This window comes from Corvus hawaiiensis, chromosome 6 (assembly GCF_020740725.1).
Source record: "Corvus hawaiiensis isolate bCorHaw1 chromosome 6, bCorHaw1.pri.cur, whole genome shotgun sequence".
In the NCBI taxonomy this organism is placed as follows: domain Eukaryota; kingdom Metazoa; phylum Chordata; class Aves; order Passeriformes; family Corvidae; genus Corvus; species Corvus hawaiiensis.
The window spans coordinates 32,443,544-32,465,476 of record NC_063218.1 but is presented as its reverse complement, the minus strand read 5'-3'; the positions used below and the strand labels follow the sequence as shown (position 1 = coordinate 32,465,476).

General features: G+C 32.7%; 1 protein-coding gene across 17 annotated transcripts in view; it reads right to left on the bottom strand.

The window, feature by feature from the left end:
- Positions 1 to 21,933, bottom strand: part of RYR3 (ryanodine receptor 3) — a 201,968-nt gene that overhangs the window by 30,446 nt on the left and 149,589 nt on the right. For 6 of the 17 annotated variants that reach the window (XM_048306945.1, XM_048306949.1, XM_048306950.1 and 3 more), the window contains exons 67-82: positions 20,957 to 21,277; positions 19,377 to 19,617; positions 18,983 to 19,070; positions 18,785 to 18,877; positions 16,000 to 16,020; positions 14,106 to 14,120; positions 10,850 to 11,020; positions 10,342 to 10,401; positions 9,089 to 9,220; positions 8,163 to 8,275; positions 5,300 to 5,399; positions 2,419 to 2,528; positions 1,585 to 1,636; positions 863 to 913; positions 464 to 563; positions 164 to 243 (exon numbers count right to left, since the gene is read on the bottom strand). In XM_048306945.1, the coding sequence (XP_048162902.1) occupies positions 164 to 243; positions 464 to 563; positions 863 to 913; positions 1,585 to 1,636; positions 2,419 to 2,528; positions 5,300 to 5,399; positions 8,163 to 8,275; positions 9,089 to 9,220; positions 10,342 to 10,401; positions 10,850 to 11,020; positions 14,106 to 14,120; positions 16,000 to 16,020; positions 18,785 to 18,877; positions 18,983 to 19,070; positions 19,377 to 19,617; positions 20,957 to 21,277 (1,748 nt within the window). Of the gene's footprint in view, positions 1 to 163; positions 244 to 463; positions 564 to 862; positions 914 to 1,584; positions 1,637 to 2,418; positions 2,529 to 4,145; positions 4,243 to 5,299; positions 5,400 to 8,162; positions 8,276 to 9,088; positions 9,221 to 10,341; positions 10,402 to 10,849; positions 11,021 to 14,105; positions 14,121 to 15,999; positions 16,021 to 18,784; positions 18,878 to 18,982; positions 19,071 to 19,376; positions 19,618 to 20,956; positions 21,278 to 21,933 lie in introns of all 17 variants that reach the window. The other 11 variants (XM_048306962.1, XM_048306955.1, XM_048306958.1 and 8 more) reach the window with 5 other exon arrangements.

The following is a 21,933-nucleotide window of genomic DNA, read 5'->3' as shown; positions in this document are numbered from 1 at the left end:
GCAAGCAATAATATAGTTACTATTGCACCAAAAATACACTGATATTTCTTCAGTGTTTAGCTTAAAATTAAGTACACTAACATATACAACAGGACACTGAAATTCTCAAAATTACTTGCCTCATTTATGCAAGCAAGGCTCACAGTAGTTAGAAAAGCATTACCTGTTGAACTATGGTATTTCCACCATTTAGAATAGCAATACCAAGTTTTAGTGTTTCAACAACCATGGGTCCTGTATGACCTGTAAAACAAGGATACACTCATTAGAACTTGCAGTTATGAACTATTCAATCAGAAATGCAGTCTGGAACTTTTACTTAGTGCAGTTGTAACTGACATTTATTTTACCTGGTTATCTGTCATAGAGAAGTTGTGCATAGTATCTACATCATGGGTATAACAATATAGCACACCTGTGACATGCATATCATGTATACTTTAAAGATGCCTCAGAACATTACCTTTACTTGCACTAATCATCTGAAGGACCATCTCAGCAGCTCCACGATCATGTAAGCGAGCTTGCTGATAGAGAGTTCTCTGTTTTTCCATTTCTTTCTCCTGGGTTTGGGAACACAAATGAGAACAAACTACCGATTGGAATGGATCCAGGAAAAATAGGAAGATGAGAAATCTGAAATTGTTGAAGACCATCTGCCTCCATAATCCATGGGTTGTTTGACTCCAAAACTTCAGAACACCTCATCTTTTATACAAATAACCTAGTAAACCAGCTCCACACACACACACACACATACCCATACACACAGAGTTGTGTTATTCTTGCATTTATTCTAGTGGACACATTTGAAATGCTTCCACATTAGATGATGAGAAAGAAATGTTATTTAAACTCTCACCTCAAATGTCTTTTCTTTTTCTTCGTCTCCCTCTTCTTCTTCCTGACAGCTCTTTTTATGTTAAAAACAGAAATCACAAGATCTTGCTTATTAAGAAACATAATACTACAAAAATGGACAAATAATTTTTTTCAAGCAATTACTGAAGGTATTACAAAGATTTTAAAACCCTGTAATTTTAAATATTTGTGCTCATCCACACGAAGAAACTGATATTCCCTAATGCATGAGTATTTCAGGGTATTCATCCAACTACATACACACCCTGAATTGCAGGCTATATAGTCTTCTGCCATATCTCTACATCCATAATATTTCTCTTCACAGTCAATCTCTCCTCATGAGTCAGCTGTAATCAATATGTTGCAAAAACTGACTTATCTTTGACAGACTTCAAATATTAACTCAAAAATAATTACCCAAAGAACAAAGATAACTAATGTGTTAAAACTGCCCATGAGTTAATCATGTACAAAAAAAAAGTGCCAAGTGAAAGCAACAGGACTGCACCTACTGGAATTTTATAGCATTCCTTTAATGTAGGAAATTTCTCATTATACGTACATGTAACTCTGAACAGCATTTGCTTCACTAAAAATACAGAAATTACTAGTATCAGGCAGTCCATGTAAGAAACAGAAAGACAATATTTAAGAAGCATCTAAAATTAATGGGAAGTACCTAAGTGCAGTGAGGGATGGAGCTTGAAGTTATATACTTACTTTTGCCATCATAGCAGAATAGGCAATATATAGAGGATCATGTTCTAGTTTGCTGTGAAGAGTAAAAAATATTTTAAATTATTTTATGATATAGTAATATAAAGATGTCATATGCCTACCTTGTTTAGTAAAGGGTAGTTTATTAAATTAGTCTACTTGAAAACCAATTAAACTTGAAAATTGTGTCATAAATGAGTTCTCTTATCTAAATCCAAGTCTCAAAGTTTTTACTCAAACAATTTAGAGGTATATTTGTGGCTGTTGAAGGTGCATAAAATTAATATGGAGCTATAAGTTGGAATAATTATAACTGTCAGATGGCAAGATTTTATTAGTCATACAGAAAAAGTATATGAAGCACTGGAGTACTCATAAAAATCTAATCATTCTAATCAATAGTCTAAAGTCAAAACAGAAACTGGCACCAAGATTCATGATAAACATCAACAAAACCTTTTCTGACGTACAGAGTGAAATGTAATGAATACTAAAACCAAGAACATAGATCTATTACCAGGAGAGACCAGGGCAGGGTACCCTGGTTAAACCTGCAGTTCCTGTAGACTTTGTGATTCTATGAGAAGTCATGCTCAATTATTTCTGCATTGGGTATTTACCAAGCTTTTAAAATGTCAAAAATAGTCAATATTTATCTCAATGTAAAGGTTATACTGAGTTTAAATACAAGAAAACTCTAATTAAACTGAGAGGGAAAAAGGTATTCACCATTTACAGTAATGAACTACACTTGTGTTAAATCACTTCAGTAATGTTACTAAAAATTCAGTTACTGTGTGCTTTTACTCAATGGGCTTTTCCACACAGCTCTTTTACCTTCTTTCTATAAGAGCACTGCGACTAAAATAGAGGATAATCTGATGAAGTGGATCAGGATGTTTTTTCTCAGTCTCTTCTTCTTCCTCTTCATCTTTTTTTGGAGATGTCTGTCTCAAGATTTAGAATATAAAAGTTAAGCTTCATAAGTAAGAAAAAAATTGAGTAATTAAGCTTACGAAGGGAGTCAGTAATTTTTTTCTGTCCAGTTTGTATTGACTGCCTGTATTAATCTTATTCAGCAGTTTACAGCATAACCTGCAATATTAAGTGCATATATGACTCAGAAGAGGTTAGAATATATAATTTTTATTCATATTTTATCTAACTTTCCAAGTTTCTCATTTGCAAGGTATTGAGAATGAGACAGGGAAAATCTTGGGGAAGCCTTATTCAACTGAACTTATGCGTCTCCACTTGACCAGAATTGAAAGGAAATTCTAGCTCAATTATTTAGTATTGGAATTACTGGAGTAATTTTTAATAACATAATCAGATACATCCTATTCAGACTGAGTGTCTGCTACAATATTTTCATCCATCATTTCTAAGTAACCTTGATTCAATGAATGCTCGTTATTCTAAACGTCAAACATTTTTTGGCAGTTAAAAATATAACATAGTCAGAACTTGCCAAAGATCAGGGTATTGCCTCTATCTTACTTGTGTTATCACACCTTTGTAGTGTTTGTAGTTATTGTAGAGTTATTGTAATTACAGTAATAATTGTAATTACAGAAGTTCAATTTACTTCTCTAGGAAATATGAAAGAATTATGGTCACTGCTTTAATTAATGGTGTCATTCTTTCCTTTAGCAAGAAGCAACAAAGTCAAAGAAAGACTGACCATATAACTGTCCAGAGCATGTGAAGAATGTCCCTACCCATGGCAGGGGGTTGGAACTAGATGATCTCTATGGTCCCTTCCAACCCGAACCATCCTATGTCTCTACAATATCAGGCATAAGGGGCCTTTAAAAAGGCACAACGGGATTGTTTTTGTTAACACTGAAGCGCTTCCTGATATATCTGCATGTGATCCCTGAAGCTATATATTAACTTTCATGGTGTTTAGATACTGTGGAGATAAGCTCCTTGGAGGTATTTTAGACAAGCTAATTACACAGAGGGAAGAGAAAGAGCAGTAGGCATTCTGAATTCATTCATTACCAAAATCCTGAAGTTTACCCATCACTTTTATCAAGTACACAGGTAAACTACATTTTTGCTGAATATGGTTGCATATATTTACTTCTCCTTATGGTGCACCAAAAAGGAAAACAGCAAAATTAATTTGTATCAAAGCTGAAAATGTTAAAATTAAATATTATGCATCAAAAAAAAAAATTTAAAAGGGAAAAGGATCAATAGCGTCAAGCTTTAAAAAACCCCAGTAAGTAATATATACGAACACAGGAATTACCATAATAACAAAAATAGTCATTCTATCGACTGTTCATCTAATCCATTTCTCTTCCCAAGAATGAGTACCACATAGCTCGTCTGGGGCATAAATCACCTTAATGCACTTCAGTGTGCATCACAGGACAAATGTCTTTTTGACGACAGCAGAAAATGACCTTATGCTCTGAAGCATAATGATTAATATTTTATAAGTTTATGGATATGCATACAGTACACAAAAATTAAATATAGTTTATAATAGATACATAGAATACACACTGAAGTGGGCACTGAAATATATGCCCAATTATGTCAGTACTTACAGCCAAATCCTGAACTAGTTTCTCCTCAAAGGAATATTCCTCTGTTTCTATCCAAAAGTTCTGATAGCCATTGAGGAAGAGGTTAATAGAACGGTGCCTGGGGGGGTTGTGAAAGTGAGATCAAGAGGGGTAACGGAACAGAGTATAACAGCTCAGATGGTTAATGGTTAGTAAGGATACATATTTGTACAATTCTGATCCTCTGATTGGTCAGTGAAACAAAATGCAAAACATAACTAACATTCAGTGACAAATCTGCAGGTACTTTTGAACATTCTTACCGTTTTTATAAACATATGGATACATTACTTTTATTTTGAAGGCTAAGAGAGGCCTAAAATGCATTATACATGAGACTGCAGGACTGATAATGCAAGCATGAGAAAAACACACACTTGGACAGACTGAGTGAGTGGGATTTACATTGCAAGGTGTAAATCTAAATTACTAGATTTAGGACATCAAAACAGCACTGGCCATCAACACCAAAATAATTATCAAGTACTTTCCAGCATATTATCTGCAGACAATCGTTGCCTCTTTCACAGAAAGCCTAACCTCAGCTTGCAGCATTTCAGTTCCAAATCAGGGCAGTATTAGCATGTCCTCAAAGAAGTTGCATTAGAAATATACAAAACCTGCTCTATAAAATGACCAGTTTTAGAAAATTCTACGGCATACTAATTGCTAGTGTATACCATTCATTAATTTAACTTTCCACAGAAAATACAGCTCATAGCAATACGACTACATAATAATGGTGAAAAAATTCCATCTTTACATTATTTTGGGGGAAAATTTTGTTTTGAGCTGCACTACATGAGGTTAGAAAGGCTGTTCCATGCAGCCTTTTTGTTTACTTTTATCCTGTGCCATCAAAAAAAGCTATAAAAATGGGCTGCATATACACCATTTAATACCTTTTAAATACACTGTGCACATGAATCAGTATCTTATAATGGAATAGCTATCGAGTCAATCCTTTAGGCTCACTTGCTGACACTAGTGCCATTTTATTATCAAATTTCAAAAACTGACCAATCAGAATCCCCTCTGAAAATTGTACAAATTCATGTTTTTATGACAATATCAAATCATGGCTGGGAAGGAAGAAGTGGGCGCATAAGCAAGAGGCTCTCCACAAGTTACATTACCGTTAACTTGAGTATAAGCCTGTCATACTGAGTTTTTTCATGTACTTTTTCCAGCCAAACACGTTGAAAGGTGCTCAGGAAGAAATTGCTAATTTTGTGTCTGAAGAAAAGCATATAGGTTTTCATTGAAGAAAGGCACAAGTTAAATTCAATAAAGTAGTCAGAAAGAATGTATTCGTAAACCGTGTTTGCAAAATTGCCACGTACAACTTTGCTGTATCTATGTGCATACATAGATGACAGACAACATGACAACTTTTTTCAAATTAATTTCCTTAAAACATCAAACATAAATAGACACATCTCAGAGAAAACACTTATCACATAAGACACTTTTTCAAAGCCATATATATTCAATTAACACAGAACATGAAGAATTAGTACTTCCTAACTTAACTGATGTTTAATTCTTTGAAAAATAAAAATATTTTTTAAATATAGCTATTTGTTTTGCATCTACAGGCACTTTTCATCAAAAGGAGTTCTTAGAATATTTACAGTAGAAGTTAAAGTAATTTTTCTGTGATTTAACAAACATCTTCATATCAATAGACATGTCCATTTTGGAAATATATTACTGAAATTCCTAAAACCTGATAGACATAAGAGTGAGTGTAGCAAAAAATTACCTTACAATCTGAGATTAAAATTAAACTATACTGAAAGCCACCTAAATATCCAGAAAATTTTCAAACGAGCAAGGTTATTATTTACTGAAGATATTAATATTTTCTAGGAGAAATGAAAAGGTACTACCATAATGTTTGTTTACTGCCCTTTAAATCACTTGATTCTAGCATCAAAGTTAGAACTAACACTCCCAATACAAAGCTGCAACTAAAATGAATAAATAGACAAGATAGAGAGCTGCATTTTAAACTCTGGATCAAAGAGATTTAAATAGCTCCTAGAATTAATCATACCCCACTTCAAATGATCTCCCTAGGGTTCAGACATGTCTTAACAACATTGTCAATTTAGATGATGGAGGTTGTTATAATAGTGTGATAGCCTTATTTTCCTGCCAGAATCCTATGATTTATCTAGAAAAAAATAAGTGTCTATAAGCTACTGAATATTAAAACTGTGATTTGCACCTATCAATTGAGCAATACACCTAGAAGTTTGCTCATGGCAGCAGGGTCGGACTAGATGATGTTTAAAGGACCATTCCAACCCAAACTGTTCCACAATTTTAGGATTTTAAGTTCAAACTGTGTTTTCACTCTTGTCTATTTTGAAGTGAAGAGAGCACAATCAATTAGCAAAAATAGTTTTATGAGAGTTCATTTTTAGCAATTACAAAATGAAATAGCTTGATAGATTTTCCTCATATTCATATTCAAATTAGGAATGCACCACAAAATCTACCATAAAGTTTAGAAGAAAAAGTTTGAGAAAAGTTTTTAAAACAAAATTTTTTTCTAAAAAATTACAGATAATTTAAACTTTCCATTTAAATGAGTATTATTCCATATTTTATTGGAAATAAAAAATTCAAAAATTTAAAGATTCATAACCCACTTTGCCTCTTGGCAAGTGTTCCATCAACCTCAAATGAAAAAAAAGAAAAGGGGGCGCTTTGTAAGGCAAAAAAAGGATGAGCCATTTTAACATTTGGGTGCTCATGTATTTATTCTAAACATTTTAAGAATTTATAAAGCCAGAGTATGGTTGTAAAAAATACTTGCTCATGAAAAGGTTGTACTGAAGTGGTATCTCTTCATACCACTTCTTGTTCTGCCAAACACAGCTCTTGAAGATGGAAGGGTTAATACTGCCTGGTTTGTTATGTTGTATTTAATCCTCTCCATCTCTCTGGTTCTTTAAAGATGGCCTGGTGGTAGCATGACAATTTGGAGAAGTTACTATAGTCTAGAACTACTCATTTTTGTAAAGGATGGTTGTGTGCTTTTTACAGTATAACTGGCTTTTTATTTGTCCTGTGCAAATGTAATATTCTGCCAGTATGTTAGTGGCACAGCTACAGACCTTTAGCTAAAGATCTTTACACCAAGTGTGTAAATTGGCTTTAATAAAGGCATTTAAAAATCCAACACAACTCTTCAGTAAAATACTTTGCCAAAAATCTTTGAATAAAAATATTAAACACAAAAAGTGAAAAATTGCAGAAAGTGAGAAGCAAACCTAATTAAAGATGTGCTTAACCTTTACCTGAATAAAACTCAGATTTTTTTGAGAAGAAACGGAGTAAAGGAGGTTACTCCAGTGCCATATGATCTTAATATTATGCTTAAAGCAGTAGATGGATCCAGGCACGGGATGCATTTTATCTTGGACTTTGTGGTATCTACATTCAACTGGAATAAGAAGCAGAGCAACATACAAGTCTAAAATATCATTCTGCACTGCTCTGCCCCAATAGTCACTTTAATTCATATAACATTCTGATGTAGCTGCTTAAGATTGGCCCAGACAAGCTACAGAGCATGAAGTGTTCATGCAAGAGGAGAGGAAGAGCCATACAAAATTTAAAAAAAAAAAAAAAAAAGAAAAGAAAAGAATAAAAACACAGAAGAATAAAAAGAGCAACCAATCAGAGACAAAAAATGGACAGAAACAGCAACATCGTAACGATTTTCACAGGTAAGTTGAGGAACTATACCAAATAACTGACAAAAATGAAGCATGTAATTCTTATGGTGTTTTCCCACTCTGGTTATTTGTCATGAGATGAGTATTTTGCTGCTGTGAGGAATTGGCTGATGACTAATCAATTCTTGTCTCTTAAAATTACATACACCTAACAACCAACAAACGAAGTCAAACACACAAGCAGTATTTGCACTCAGTAAACAATGCAAACAAAATTTATGAAGAAATAAACCTTTCAGCCACTTACCTTGGCAGGTTATATAACGGTGCCATTCTGAAACATGCAACAACTGCCCTTTTGCGTTGTTTTGACAAGAGTTTGTGCCAAACAGCTTTTTTTGATCTCAGTGGTTGTTCAACCTATGGGAAAATATCTTCTAGTATATACAATGGAAACTTTTCAACTTTCATCCAAAATTTTCTTTTTAGCTAGTGGTTAGCTCGTTAGCAAAGAAGAAAGTATTACCAATTCTCTGCATCATCTGAAAAAAATGTTCTTTTGGGGCTTTATTTTTAATTAATAAGTAAAAATACTGGGGACCTTCTATATAGTAATCTCTCAGTTTATTCAGACAAGCTCAAGATGCTAGAATACTTCACATGTGGGACTATATGGTAAATTCCAAAAATTGTTATTTTGTCTGTTTCTAACAATGCATATTCAGTTGTTCATGTGAATGTATTTCTGTGCTGTATCATTTGTGAATGAAATGGATTAACTTTATGTAGGAAGAGTACAAATGCCTTTCTGTATTTAAATGGCAATTCAAAAGTTGCTACAGCATCCTGTGGTGCAGAAATAGGAGACGGGCTAAACCCAGTATATTAAAAAGAAGTGCCCAAGCAAACATCTCTTCCTAAAATCACAGGGTTTTCAGCTACTGCGTGGAGATAATTTGTATATGATACTTCTTGTGACTGTTCATGCAGTTTTGCAGAAATACATCCTGAGTTTTCCTTGCAGCTAAATGGAGGCACTTCAAACGGACTACATTGAAAACTTTGCATACATACGTCTGTATATGCATGTGTGCTTGCATGCATGCATGTACAAAAGCCTAAGTTTTATCTGGACACTTTAATGATGACAGCAACTGTAGCTGAAATAATCTCTGCAAGGAAAAATCTCAGGTTATTTTAAAACAAACGCGATATAGACATTTGGCTTTTTACCTGCTCCAGATGATACAGAGCAGCTGATATCCTCTGCACACGTTCCACATTTTTCTCAGGGTCAGTAGGTCCATCACTCTTTAAAATGTCTTTGTACAGATTTAGCTGCCATTTCACAGCTGGATCATCAGACTGAAACCCAACATATTTCATTTGTAAGCTGCTGAATGAAGGCACTGAATTTGACCAACACCACTTCTACTCCCATAATATAATAAAGAAGGTTATAAATACTCACAATTCCTGTCCCCTTTCAGATCAGATTAACATCTGCTAGCTGCTCAAAAAAATTGGCATTGATTCTATGTACTATTGGGCAATATAACTCAATTCTTTAGCAAAGTTCTTTTATTTAATGAAACCAAGTAATTTTTATTTAATGAAACCAAGTAAGCACCCTGGAACTTATTTGTTCCACTTAACTGCATTAAAATAAGGAAGCACACTTAGTACTGAGATTGAGTTTAAATTGCAGGACCTCTGTACTGAGCGTGTAAAGCTGTTTTTTGGAGTCTGGAAAAGACAGCTGGAATTTCAGTAGGTGAAGAGTTACAGCCAAAGTTTTTGGGGTTTTTTTCTTACAAGACAGAAATAGGAAAACCACATTAAATTACTTATTGTGTTCATTTTAAATGCATAAATTTATAGCAAACAGGCAGTCATCTACCATGACAGATAAGTTACTCCTATTGTGTTCAAACACTGTAGGCAGTTACCTAAATTATTTTTAATTTACAGAATGTTGGGAACTCAATATTCGTATTACCTTTGACAGTGTATTCAGCACATGAATTGTAGGAAAATAAAGGTACTTGTAAAACTCACAAGTGCTATGATGACACAAGCTTTTCTTATTTTACTATACTCACTTTAAAATGTGTATATTCTTAGAAATACCTAATTTAATCTTTAGCGAAAGTTAAATTCAAGAAGAAAAGCTGAAGTAGTAGAGTGTCAATTTTATTTTCTTCTTGGATCAGGCTGATTATAAGTAATTATAGCTTTAAGATGACCAGTATCTCTATTCTTCACACTTGTTCCATTCTATAGATCTTCCAGAAACTTGAATATACCAGACAAAACTACAAATAAGACATTTATTGCAATGAAAAAATCATAAAGAATAACGTTAAAATGGAAACCTTTCTAATTACTTCTTGGATTATCTCTTTTAATGTGTCATACAAAACAATTCATCTTCTGTGTTTTTAAAGTGCACATCAGCATCTATAAGACAGATTTTTTTATATTACCTTTTCCTGCAAGTGTAAGTTGTTGCGTAAGTGTTCTTTGACTTCCTCATCTGTGTCCCTCTGTAGAAAGGTAGAAGTCTTTTTCAATTCAGATTATGGTTCATTTAATAAGAGCTTTTACAACACAGAACAACATATATTTCAATTTTGAGATTTAACCTCTTTTGCTTTCAAAGTATGTTAGATACCAGAAGGAAGAAAGGCTTTCTTTAACCATAAAACAAGGGTTGAACTTTGAAGGGAATTAAAGCTAACTAATTGTAGTTCAATATTTGGTCCAAAAGAACATGTATATATAATGGACGTTGTATACAAATGGAAAATAACAAGGAAATTATGGCAGCTCTATATACACTTTTTTTAAAAAAAGGACAATAATTAGCAGCTATAATTGCTTACAGTACATACAGATATTTAATAACATTGACTGCTTAGTCTATACTTCAAAACTCAGTTTAGAAAGTTCTGCTTATTTTGCATTAAAAACTATTACAAAGCACACACTTACATGGCTGTATCTAGTCTTAGCCAAAGAGATGAGTTCTTGGTCTCCAGGAGTACACATATTCAAACCAATAGGAAGCATCTTTTTAAGTGCAGCCACAATCAAGGATGTTTGTATGGAGTACAAATCCCCTCTACGTTTTGATTTCTTCCTCTCTTGATCTTGTCCTCCAGACTATCATTAAAAAAAAAAAAAAAAAAAAAAGGAAAAAGAAAAAAAGAAAAGAGAAAAAGAATTACTGTAATTCTCTGACCACACGCTTCTCCAACATGCTCTTCCCCTAATGGTCCAAGGGAAATATGTTCCTGATGTAGTACAAACAATTAAAAATGCTACACTAGAGGAAGAGTGTACAATCTTGGGCAAGAAATGTAAAGGAATACCTTTGGTGTGCACCAATGCAGAAAATGCAGTAAGAGCTGTAATGTTGTAATAGGAGTCACACACTTTTGTGTGCATTCATAAATATGACTCTGACAATACTTTCTGGATCTTACCTTTCAAATCAGAAACAACCCTAAAATTAAAAGCTGAATCATTCTCAGGGGACACTATTATTTGTCGAATGTTACAGAGACAAATTCAGGATGTTTACGCTTTTGTAAGAGATTTATATAAATATAGTTATCCAGGGTCTGAATGAATGAATATTGCCTGACTTGTCTCATCTGAAAAACAGTATTATTTAAAAAGCTTTGATTCTATGTAATAAAATGCCAATGAATTAGTGCCTCTGGGAAAGTACTGCCCTTCAGCTTTGGCTATTAGTAAATTTAGGACAAAAACTTAAAAATTTTGCATCTCTGGAGATCATCAGTAATAGGAAAAGGAAAACAAAAGAGACAGAAGTAAACAGCACAAGAAAATAACATCTGCCCTATCTTCTTATGACAGACACTGTACAATATATTTCATACCCAACTTTTCCTTTATGAGACAGAGAACCAAAATCTTTCAAACAGACCCATATATTTAATGAACACATAGTAAACAGCAACAACATCAAAGAGCCCAGTTCTGAATTCTGTACCCAGATTAAACTCCTACTATACTCAAGGGGAGTTTTGCTTAAGATAAGATTTCAGGACTAGGCCTCCAGGCTTATACAACACTACAAAATAACAAATGCTTGCATTTAACTCTCCACATCCTTTTCCTTCAATTAAGATTTACTAACTACTGTTCTTATAATATATTGTGTAGTTCCACATAAGAATACAGCAGAATCCATTGCAATTCACTATTTCCCAATTAATGCCTCACTATTATCACAGTAATAACTTGAAGAAAAAAGGCAGCAATACACATTCTACTTGGTGATAAATTTTGGCAAATTCTGTCTTCAAGATGGTGAATCTCTGTGTAGGCAGCTTGCATTAAATATTTTGCAGGTTTGAGGGAACACGCAATGGATGTGGCTTCCTTTCTTAAGGAACTAACAATTGCAAGAGAGTTCTTTGCCTCAAAGCTTTGCTTTTCAAAATGCCTTAGAACTAGTGATGCAATGGCTATAATAATGACATCATTTGTACTCTACATTGAGAGCAGACAAACAAATCCCACAATGAATCACTGTATTCCAGTGGCGTCACTATGCATCTTAAATAAGGAATAACAAAATATGTAACAGGTATATTTTAAAAAGGAGAAAAGGAAAATGAGGGATACTGGTTTCTGCATCTTTTATGCCTGTGGACATTTTGTACATCCAATTTTATTTATGTTCATATGAGGTTTATAAGATAGGTGAACCTTAAAACTTGAGAATTTTTAAAATGTGAAAAGAAGATCCATTCTGCCTTTGCCATAAATTCTGCTGTCTGTGCATTCACTTCTCCAGCTGGTAAATGTATAAGTAGAGTCCCAGACTGAAACCTAAATGACAATGGAATTATGTCTCTTTCAGCTCTAATATGCACCTATATGAGTACACACAATACCTGCATTACATACATAAAGAGCATTAAATAGGATATATTTTTCCTAAATAATTACCTGTGCTAAAAGGATGAATGATATAATTTGTTTGCCTAACAGCATATAATGATCTTACTTGTCTGAGGATTTAAACACAAAAATTGATATTTCCGAAAAAAAAAATACTAAAATCCAATTGCAGATTCTTCAGTAGATTAATAATAACTAAATACACAATGAAAATGAAGAAATAATTTATTTACACTAAAAAAAACAGCTAAATCTGGTTAAGATTATGGAATAGTAATTATTAAAATATTAATTATTAATATTCATAATAATCATATAATCATTGCTAAATATTAATTATTAATAACATTTTTTGTATTTCCATCCCTCTTTAAGCTTTAATTCTTTGAGGTTACTATGAGGGCAGTCATTAAATCCTACTCTGTATACCTGGAGAAGTTTGACAATAGCAAAGCATGAAATCAGCTTATTAGTTTAACAGAGCTTCTCCCATTTTTAACTCATGTCTCCGGTTTAATTGATTAAAAGCTCTTCACAGCATCATGTGTGCTTCTCAGCACACAGGGTGAAGGGAAGGATGAAAGGGTTTATGGCTCCATCTGTTCATTCTGCTTCACCAATGAAGAAAGCACCATAGGTCAGAAAGTACTCATCTATATTAGAAATTCATAAAAAAAAAAAAAAAAAAAGAGGATATGAATGATGCAAAAGGAAAGTGACCTATAGTTCACTGGAGGAAAAGAAATCTTCAAATACATTGAATACATAAAAGAAACAAGGATTATTCAAAACCTTTGTCACATCTCAAAACTTTAGTAAAGATCATTTTACTTTTGGAGAAAGGTAGGATTTGAACTATATATCTTATTTAAACTTACTTGATTTAATAAAATCTTCTATTCCTCTACAGATGGGGTATAGGTTATAGCACATTTCTCCCAAATATTCTTGAATAGCCTAAGCCAAATACATCTTTCTAATGACGCTACTTAGACATTTTTTTTACAATGTCTACTTCAAAATTTTAGCAAAAAAATAAAATGCAGAAAGACAGCAGAGGCAGAACGTACATCTAAAATAGTTTAAAAAGGTAGCTTTAGTACATTTTTGCTTTAAGCAATATTTAGGAGTGCCAAAGGGAATTTCATCTGTTCTGGTGAAAGACTGCCACTTTAGCTGGGACAAAATTTGTAGTAGGTGGAAGCTGGTCATTTACTTTGTGACGCCACTGCTATGATCAATGGAAAGAGTGCTTGGAGCCTGATCATCTCTAAATCTAAAACAAAGACACATCATGCACTTTGACCTGTACCTTTACTTGCATGGCCTGTATGAAAGAAAAATAAAGGGGAAAAAAAATAAGTAAAAGAGATGAAAAGTTGATAATTTTACAAGTTATTTATAAACTTACTCAGTTTTATGAGGACAGTAAAAATGTAATAAACTTGTAGCTAAAATAATAGACTCTAAATGCATAACCAAATGAGATCTTAGTGAAATCAGCTTAATTTTATTAAATGATTGAACTTCTGAATTTCTGTTGCTGTTCTACCACACACTTCCATTTGTTGCTTGTGCATATAAGCACATCCAGTAAGTAAACCTATCAATACACTGATTACTGCATCTTTTCCCAATTCTGTTAAAAGAAGAAAGGTGTCTGGAACTCTGGATAGTCCAATAATGAAAAATATTCACATTTTCACCAAAATAACTCTTTCTCTCTCTTTTCCCCATCAAAATATGTTTGAGAAAAGAAATATGTGTAGAAATTAAAGTATCACTGGCAAGGTGTAGCACTAAATTTACATATCTATTTTCCCATTGCATATCTTATTACTCTTTTGAAGACAGCCTGAGAGAAAACTTGAGCTTGCATCTCTCAGCAGTACCCATTTTGAAAACAATATTATAAACTCAGCTGTAACTCTCATACATACAGAGGATTTATTCCCATTTATTACATCAATACCATAAATACACTTAAATAAATATGTATTCCATAGTCAGTATTAGATTATCATTGTGTCACGAAATCTTAAGAAAATAACAACAGAACCATTTATTTATGGTAAGATAAAATAAACTGTTACTCAAGAGAATGCTTGACCAGGCATAGGAAGATACTATAGAAAACTATGGAAAGCAGAAAAAACCCACAAGCCCCCACTTCTGTCTTAGTGCTAATAGTAACTTTGTTTCCTTGAGATACTTGAATAAGCTTCAAAATGTTGATGCCAAGCTATTATTAAAATCTTTTTATGGTCTGCTCTATTTATATCACACAGTAAGAAAAACAGGTAGAAGTCAAGAAAAGCAAAAGACTAATCTTCAAACTAAGTGTTAGAATCTTAGCATCTTAGAACCTTCAATACCTTAGACAAATACCAAATTTTAATTTAAAATTTCAATTGTGTGAACTATGTAGATGCTGCATAGACAAGGCTCATCAGGTATATACAGGTGTATATACACACTAAAGGTAACTAAAGACAAGATGTTAATTGTATTTAATTTATTTTGGCTGACCATAAAAATAATCCACTCATGATTTAACTCAGTATATCCAAAGAAAATGTATTCTATGCAATTGAAATACTCTGAAAGTATCTAAAATTCTAAAATTCTAAAACATCTAAAAGATCTAAAATTCCTGCAGAAAATACGAACATGAAATCCTCTAATTGTTGTAAATCTGCAAACAATATGTACTACATATTACAGATGGGCACAAACAAAAAAATATTGTTTCATAATATGAACTTGGGTTTTATGACTGCCTCTATAATAGGTCTATTCAAACCTTCTTAAAAATAGATTAAAAAAATTAATGAGAACAAGTCAAATAAAATTTCAGTAGGATATGCAAGTGTTTAGCAACTGAGGGTGTATATCCAGCCACACATTCATTTAGATTTCAAAACTTACACAGAAAAATTTCCCACATATATATTAGGCAATTATTATGTACATGTGAATATATACATTTAGTCTTCCATTCCATTTAACTGAATAACACAATAGGACATTGTTTCCTCTTAACCAAAAGGCTATTTTATCAAGAAATCCATGAAGGGGTCAAAAATTACAGATTACTGGAGTTGAATGTGTTTAAATTCTCCATTTCAACAGTTTTATCACAAATCTGTTATTTCCACATAATCTAAGTTACCAGTCTGTCTCAGACTGGAAGTTCTCTAACTTACCATTCCCCTCCGAGCATTCTGCTGCCATATTTTTAGAAAAGAAAAATTAAATTCTCAGCTGTTAACACATTTATTTGAAAAACTATTAACAAATTTAATATGGTATAATAAAAGTACAATGGGTACTTAATCAATTTATTGCTTGTAATGATGAATCTCTTGTTACCACTGCAATTAGCTACCAATAAGTAACGTAATGCTACTCCTTCATCCTCTGCTTTCTTTTTTTTCTTCCATACAGTATGTAAGGTTATACAACCTTCTGTACATGATACACTACACCTTACTCTGACAGCATTCCAGTATTTTGTGTCAGGAAAAATACTGAGCCTCTGTCTCTGCCACCTAAGGCAGTCTGAGATCAGCCTGGGGCCTTACTCCTTTAAGAGACCCCAAACTGTTCTGCCCTGGGCTCACTTTCAATAACCAATGTCCATATTCAGTTTTCTACACTTTCTCATGCTCTATAAACATTGAATAAAATTTCTTCCACTAGAAGTAATGTGAATAAAGAGGAATAAGTGATAGAGAGGAAAAGGCTAATTAGTCTGTTAACATGCTACTTTTTGAGCTAAATATTAATATTAAAGCAAGAGATAATAAAAATTATGTTCCCTAATGTAATGTCCTCTACTGATTAATGTCTGCAGATAGAAATAAACATCAAACTTGTAAGAATACCTGAAATTCAGTTACTTAGATAATTTCTTGTTTATTTTAACCTATGCAGTCTTAAAAAAAAAAAAAATCAGATTTAATTCTATCATTTGTTGAATGTTTAGACCACTTACATTTTATATTATGAAATACTAGCAATTTCCTGCTTAGAAACCATATGTAGAAAACCAATACAAATCTTCTAAAACTCAACTCATATTTCATCATGGTATTTAAGTCATCATGAAAAAAATGTCTAAATTATCAGCTGTTCTGCAATCGTGCCTGTAGTTATAGTACCATATTAATAAAATACTCAGTCATGAACAGTATTTTATTTCTTCCTTTATTAGCAATAACCATGCACAGTTTCCTGGAATGCCATAAGTTGACATTAATATGCATACAAAAAACTCCAGAATCTGTCTGTACTGCATACCCATCAGAATGAAAATGTATTTACATATACATCTACATCTCTGTTACAAATATATTCATACAATTATTCACACATAGTATATCTGTATACTTAAATATATACAAAAGGAATTTGAAATTATAATCTCAAAATCATATTTGGGTACTACAGATTCTTGATGTTAAATTCCTGTGATTTTATCAAAATCAGAGCAGTATGAGACCTACCTATTTCTTATTTTGTAAAGATTTGTCTTTCATTCCTGTCATGCCAGACTGACAAAAATATGACACTAATGCTTTACTTCATATTATCCTGTTATCAGTACTGTAATGGGACACAATTTAGATTAAATATTCATTAATCACCCATTTCTAATCTATGACGTCTATTTTTTGTCTCCTCAGACCATTTCTAATGTATAAATGTTAAAATACACATAATAAATGTGTGTTCAATGATTGCCATATGATAAAAGTACAGAGCCACATATTAGACTCTGTTATATTGTGCAATTGCTCCTCAAATAGCCTGGACTGTGCCCACTGCTGATCTTGTTAATAGGGATTATACAAACATTCCAGTTCTATCAAACAATTTTGATAAGCTGCATCTTGACAACAAGAAAACAGGTTAAAAATTTCCTTATCTCTGAATGCAGAGCTTTTTATAAAGTTGGACTTGTTTTTCAGTGCCAGTCATGAACAGTAATGATGAGCAGATATTACACTATTTTTGCTTGTAAAAATTCCAATATCAGGGTTTGGCTTAGTCAGGTTTCAAAACTTAAAAAAAATCACAGGAAAAAAAGACAAAAACCCCAAACATTTTATAGATAATTAAGAAATGCAACTGCACATTTTATCTACCCCTCTATTGTTTGAAACTGGACTTACAGCAGCTAGGTTATGGGTAACCAAAATACAGTGAAATACAAAACTTTAAATGCTACTTCTCTGCTACACCTTCAAAATAGGATTATTTCAAACACATTATAAATATGAATAAAAGAAAGGGTTTCTTCACTATATTTGTGAATACTAATTTGGAGTTAGACTTCATCTGGCTTTAGCTGAGTAAGGCAATGTCCTCAGCTAATGTCAAAGCAGCATTTTTACCTTGACAATTTCTCTATTATACAGGTAACAAATGTACTTTGAAGCCATCATATATCAGCATCTTGTCATATTTAAAATTAGCAAAAAAGAAATGAATGTGTTAATTAACAAGAAACAAGAAAAATGGTGTACCTGTGGCACATTATATGTATAAATAAAGAGGTATATGCAAAGACAGCAGTGCTCCATCAGAGTTGACAGAACAATACAGACTGACATTCACATAAAAATGATGAGGCAATCAACGTTTCTTCACTTGCTTTTATAAAATAGTCTACTTTTTTCTTTCTTGAATGTTCAATAACCCATGTTTTATAATACAGCCCATATTCTCTTATATGTGCAACTTTTTCAAATCAATACTTTTATTTTAATCTTGTGTCTTTGAGTATTAGCAGACATTTAGAATGTAACTCTAAGGTACATAGACTATATTTTGCATGTTGTCACATCTGTCATCAAAAAGCAAAACTATTTTTCTTTTCTTCTAATAGCAGAGCAGCTGCAATCTGGGTAGATTTTCAGAGCCTTCTTTCAGCATACTAAACACACAGTGTAGAGTTACCTAATCCACAAATTTTTATTAACTTACTTTAGACATCTTGCTCTTGGTGTCTCCTGTTAAAAATGCCAAATTGTTGATTTCATTCTGAATCACAAAATTTTGTTCTTCTCTTTTAAAATTCTAAAGAAAAAAAATAAATCACCAGAAGTTTAACTCATCTGCATGTACCACATTTCTATTTAAAGATAGAATGAAATTGAAGAAAAAGTGTACATTTTATCTTACATGTGATTTACACCACAGGATAAAAACTTCAGCTACCATTCGAAAGAGTTCATCAGAATCCGCATCTGGTTTCTTTAGCCAATTAGCTCTAATTACAAAAATAAGAGAAATTTAAAATAAGATATTTTAAAAAAGACAGTTTAACATAATAATCTCTATTTAATAGATCAGGTAACATTAGTGTAGTTAATCTAGGAATTTGCACCTGAGCAAAACGTGTGAATTCAAGGTACAGCATTCTTTAAGAATCTTAAATTACTCAGGATTAAGATTTAAGAATCGTAAAATACTAAAGATCTGATTCTCACAATAATATTAAGTGAATTTTGTCTGATCATAGATTCTAGTATATTTATAAGCAATAAATACGAGTTTAATTATTAGGTTTTTTTACCTGTTGTTGTCTACATAACGTATCAACATTGGATAGAAGGCATAAAGGTCTCTACAAAGTACAGCAAACTCATCAAGAATGAGTAGCTCAGCTTCTTGGGTGTCATTTTTACTGTCTGCTTTCAGTTGTTCCTCTTCCATTACTATCTTCATAGCTTTTTTCTTCAATTTATCCAGTGTTGGAATAAAGTGAGATCTGAGGAGATCAGGTCTGGCTTTGCTGATGATGGGTTGAGCATAAACTATACATGAAAATATAGATAATTCTATGATTAATGCATAACTGGTGAATTAATATTAATGCTAATATTCTAGAAATAGTAAAGGTTATTGGGTTTCATATATTTCTGCATCATAAAATTATTTTAAAAACTGTGAATGTAGCTTTATAAAAACTGCATATTGAGAGATTAAAAGACTATGGATTTGGATTATAAGTATTTCAGTCTTATGTAAATTAAACTATCATGGTTTTGGCAAGTCCCATGTGTCTAACTAAGAACCTAAGCAAAGTAAGGACTGAGACACAAAGTTCTCACAAAATTACTTTTTGTTTTGTTTGGGTTTTTTTGTGCCTGGGATGGGTTTTTTGGTATCCAATGTCAGAAAACCTCCAGAAGATAGTGTTCTGGAAGAATTCCTTTACCTATTTTGCCTCGGGCAAAATGCATGGAATGAATGAGTAATTAAAGGTCATAGATCAATTTTGTACAAGTGCTAGCAATGAAATGTAAACTACCTGAGTCAAAAATCCTTGCAAGAACAACATGAGTATATTAGCACCTTATGTAGATGAACAATCGCTACAAAACTGCAAGAAATGCTGTTTACAAATAAGCAGCAAATTTCTTACTAAATTTTAACGGAATCCTTGTTATTATTAAAGAATTTCCAGCATTTAAAATAATATCAAAACCACAGTACTAATGGGTACTGATTATTCAAATTTAGCAGGAAATTATTACCTTTACAGAGATTTTCTTGAACCATGTTATGCACATTACATTCATACACTGTATAACAAGAATGATAAAATTTGGATATGGTAAACTTCTTTAGCAGGATAGGTACTATATCTTATGGGATATTTAAAAAAACCTTTCAGCTTATTTAATAGCTCACACATTTACTCAGACAAACCAACTCATTTTGAATTTGGGTAACTCCTGAGATTATTTCACCATTTACATTTTCTTTCCGTTTTGTCCCAATATTTCATAAACAGAGTTCACAGCAATTATACCCTCTACTGTAAAACTCAGGTGTCTTGAAAAATCAATGGAATTCACAACTCCAAATTAAGTGCTAAGGCTCTTATGCAGTGCATAGAGAAGGTGATTTTCAAAATCCCTTATATTGAATAGAAAGCTCTCTACTTACAGTGATGCTACAATGCATGCATAGAACTAATAATAAAAAAATCCCATATTTCTCTTATTGTTACTTATCTATTACTTATCTTTCTTTCATGATGGTTCTAGTTATAATTTTTTGCTCTTATATCACTGGGCAATAAGGTAAAATATAGCAAAGCAATTAAATATTATTAGTACAATTAGTGTTCAAAAATATTTACAATACCTGCAATTCTTTTCATCCAAGATGCTTCATCTATTCCCAAATTGTTGTTAATGATTTTCAGAATGTTTCCAAGAACGAAGCTCAGATGCTCAGATGTTATCATTGTACAGCAAGGCCCAGCACTTTGAGGAACACTCTCGGACCCTTTTTCCCACCAGTAGGATAAATAGTTGCATAGCATGGGTAAGATCACCTCAATTACATGAGGCATTTCAGTATACCTTGCTCCAGACTCTGCTAAATCATTTATTTCCTTTATCAGTCTATCCAGCTGAGGGATCTCTGGACACATTTCTTCTACTGTATCAGGCATGCCTAAAACTGCAAGTAATAGTAGAAAACCAAAAGATTAATTAGCAAAATGAAAGAGAACATCTATGTTTAAACCCTAAATACAAATTACTCCGATTTTTTTCCTTCAGCATCTTGGACAGACAGAACTATAGTCACACTTTGGGGTATGCATGGGTATCTCCTTTCATAAGTTATGTCTTTCAGATGATATGCATATAGCAATGATGTAAACAGTAGCTGCCATAAAGCTATGGCTTTATCATAAAGTGTCCTGCAATTGTCTGGTGAGCAGTGCAGCTATGTAAAAGTGCAGAACAGAAAGCTTATATTAAAATTGGATATACTCTGGACATTGTATCCATAATCATTCACAATTTTTACACTGATTTGCCAAAGATTAAATCTATCTTGGGGAAAAGGAAACAAACAGCTTAAAATTATGGGTGGGGTTAAAATGAAACTGTACTTAATTCGTGAATCCTGCACATCTATTCCCCAACAAAAATGCCAGGAAAGAATTCCAGTTATCATATGCTTGTATCAGAAACTGAAGGATGCTTATTCGGCAATTAACAACCTATTGCAATCTAGTGCCGGTCACTCAATCAAAATTCTTCCACTAGTGCTGTTTTTATAAAGCAGAGTTGACAGGGGGAAGGGCTAGAGGAAGTTTTTCCATAACT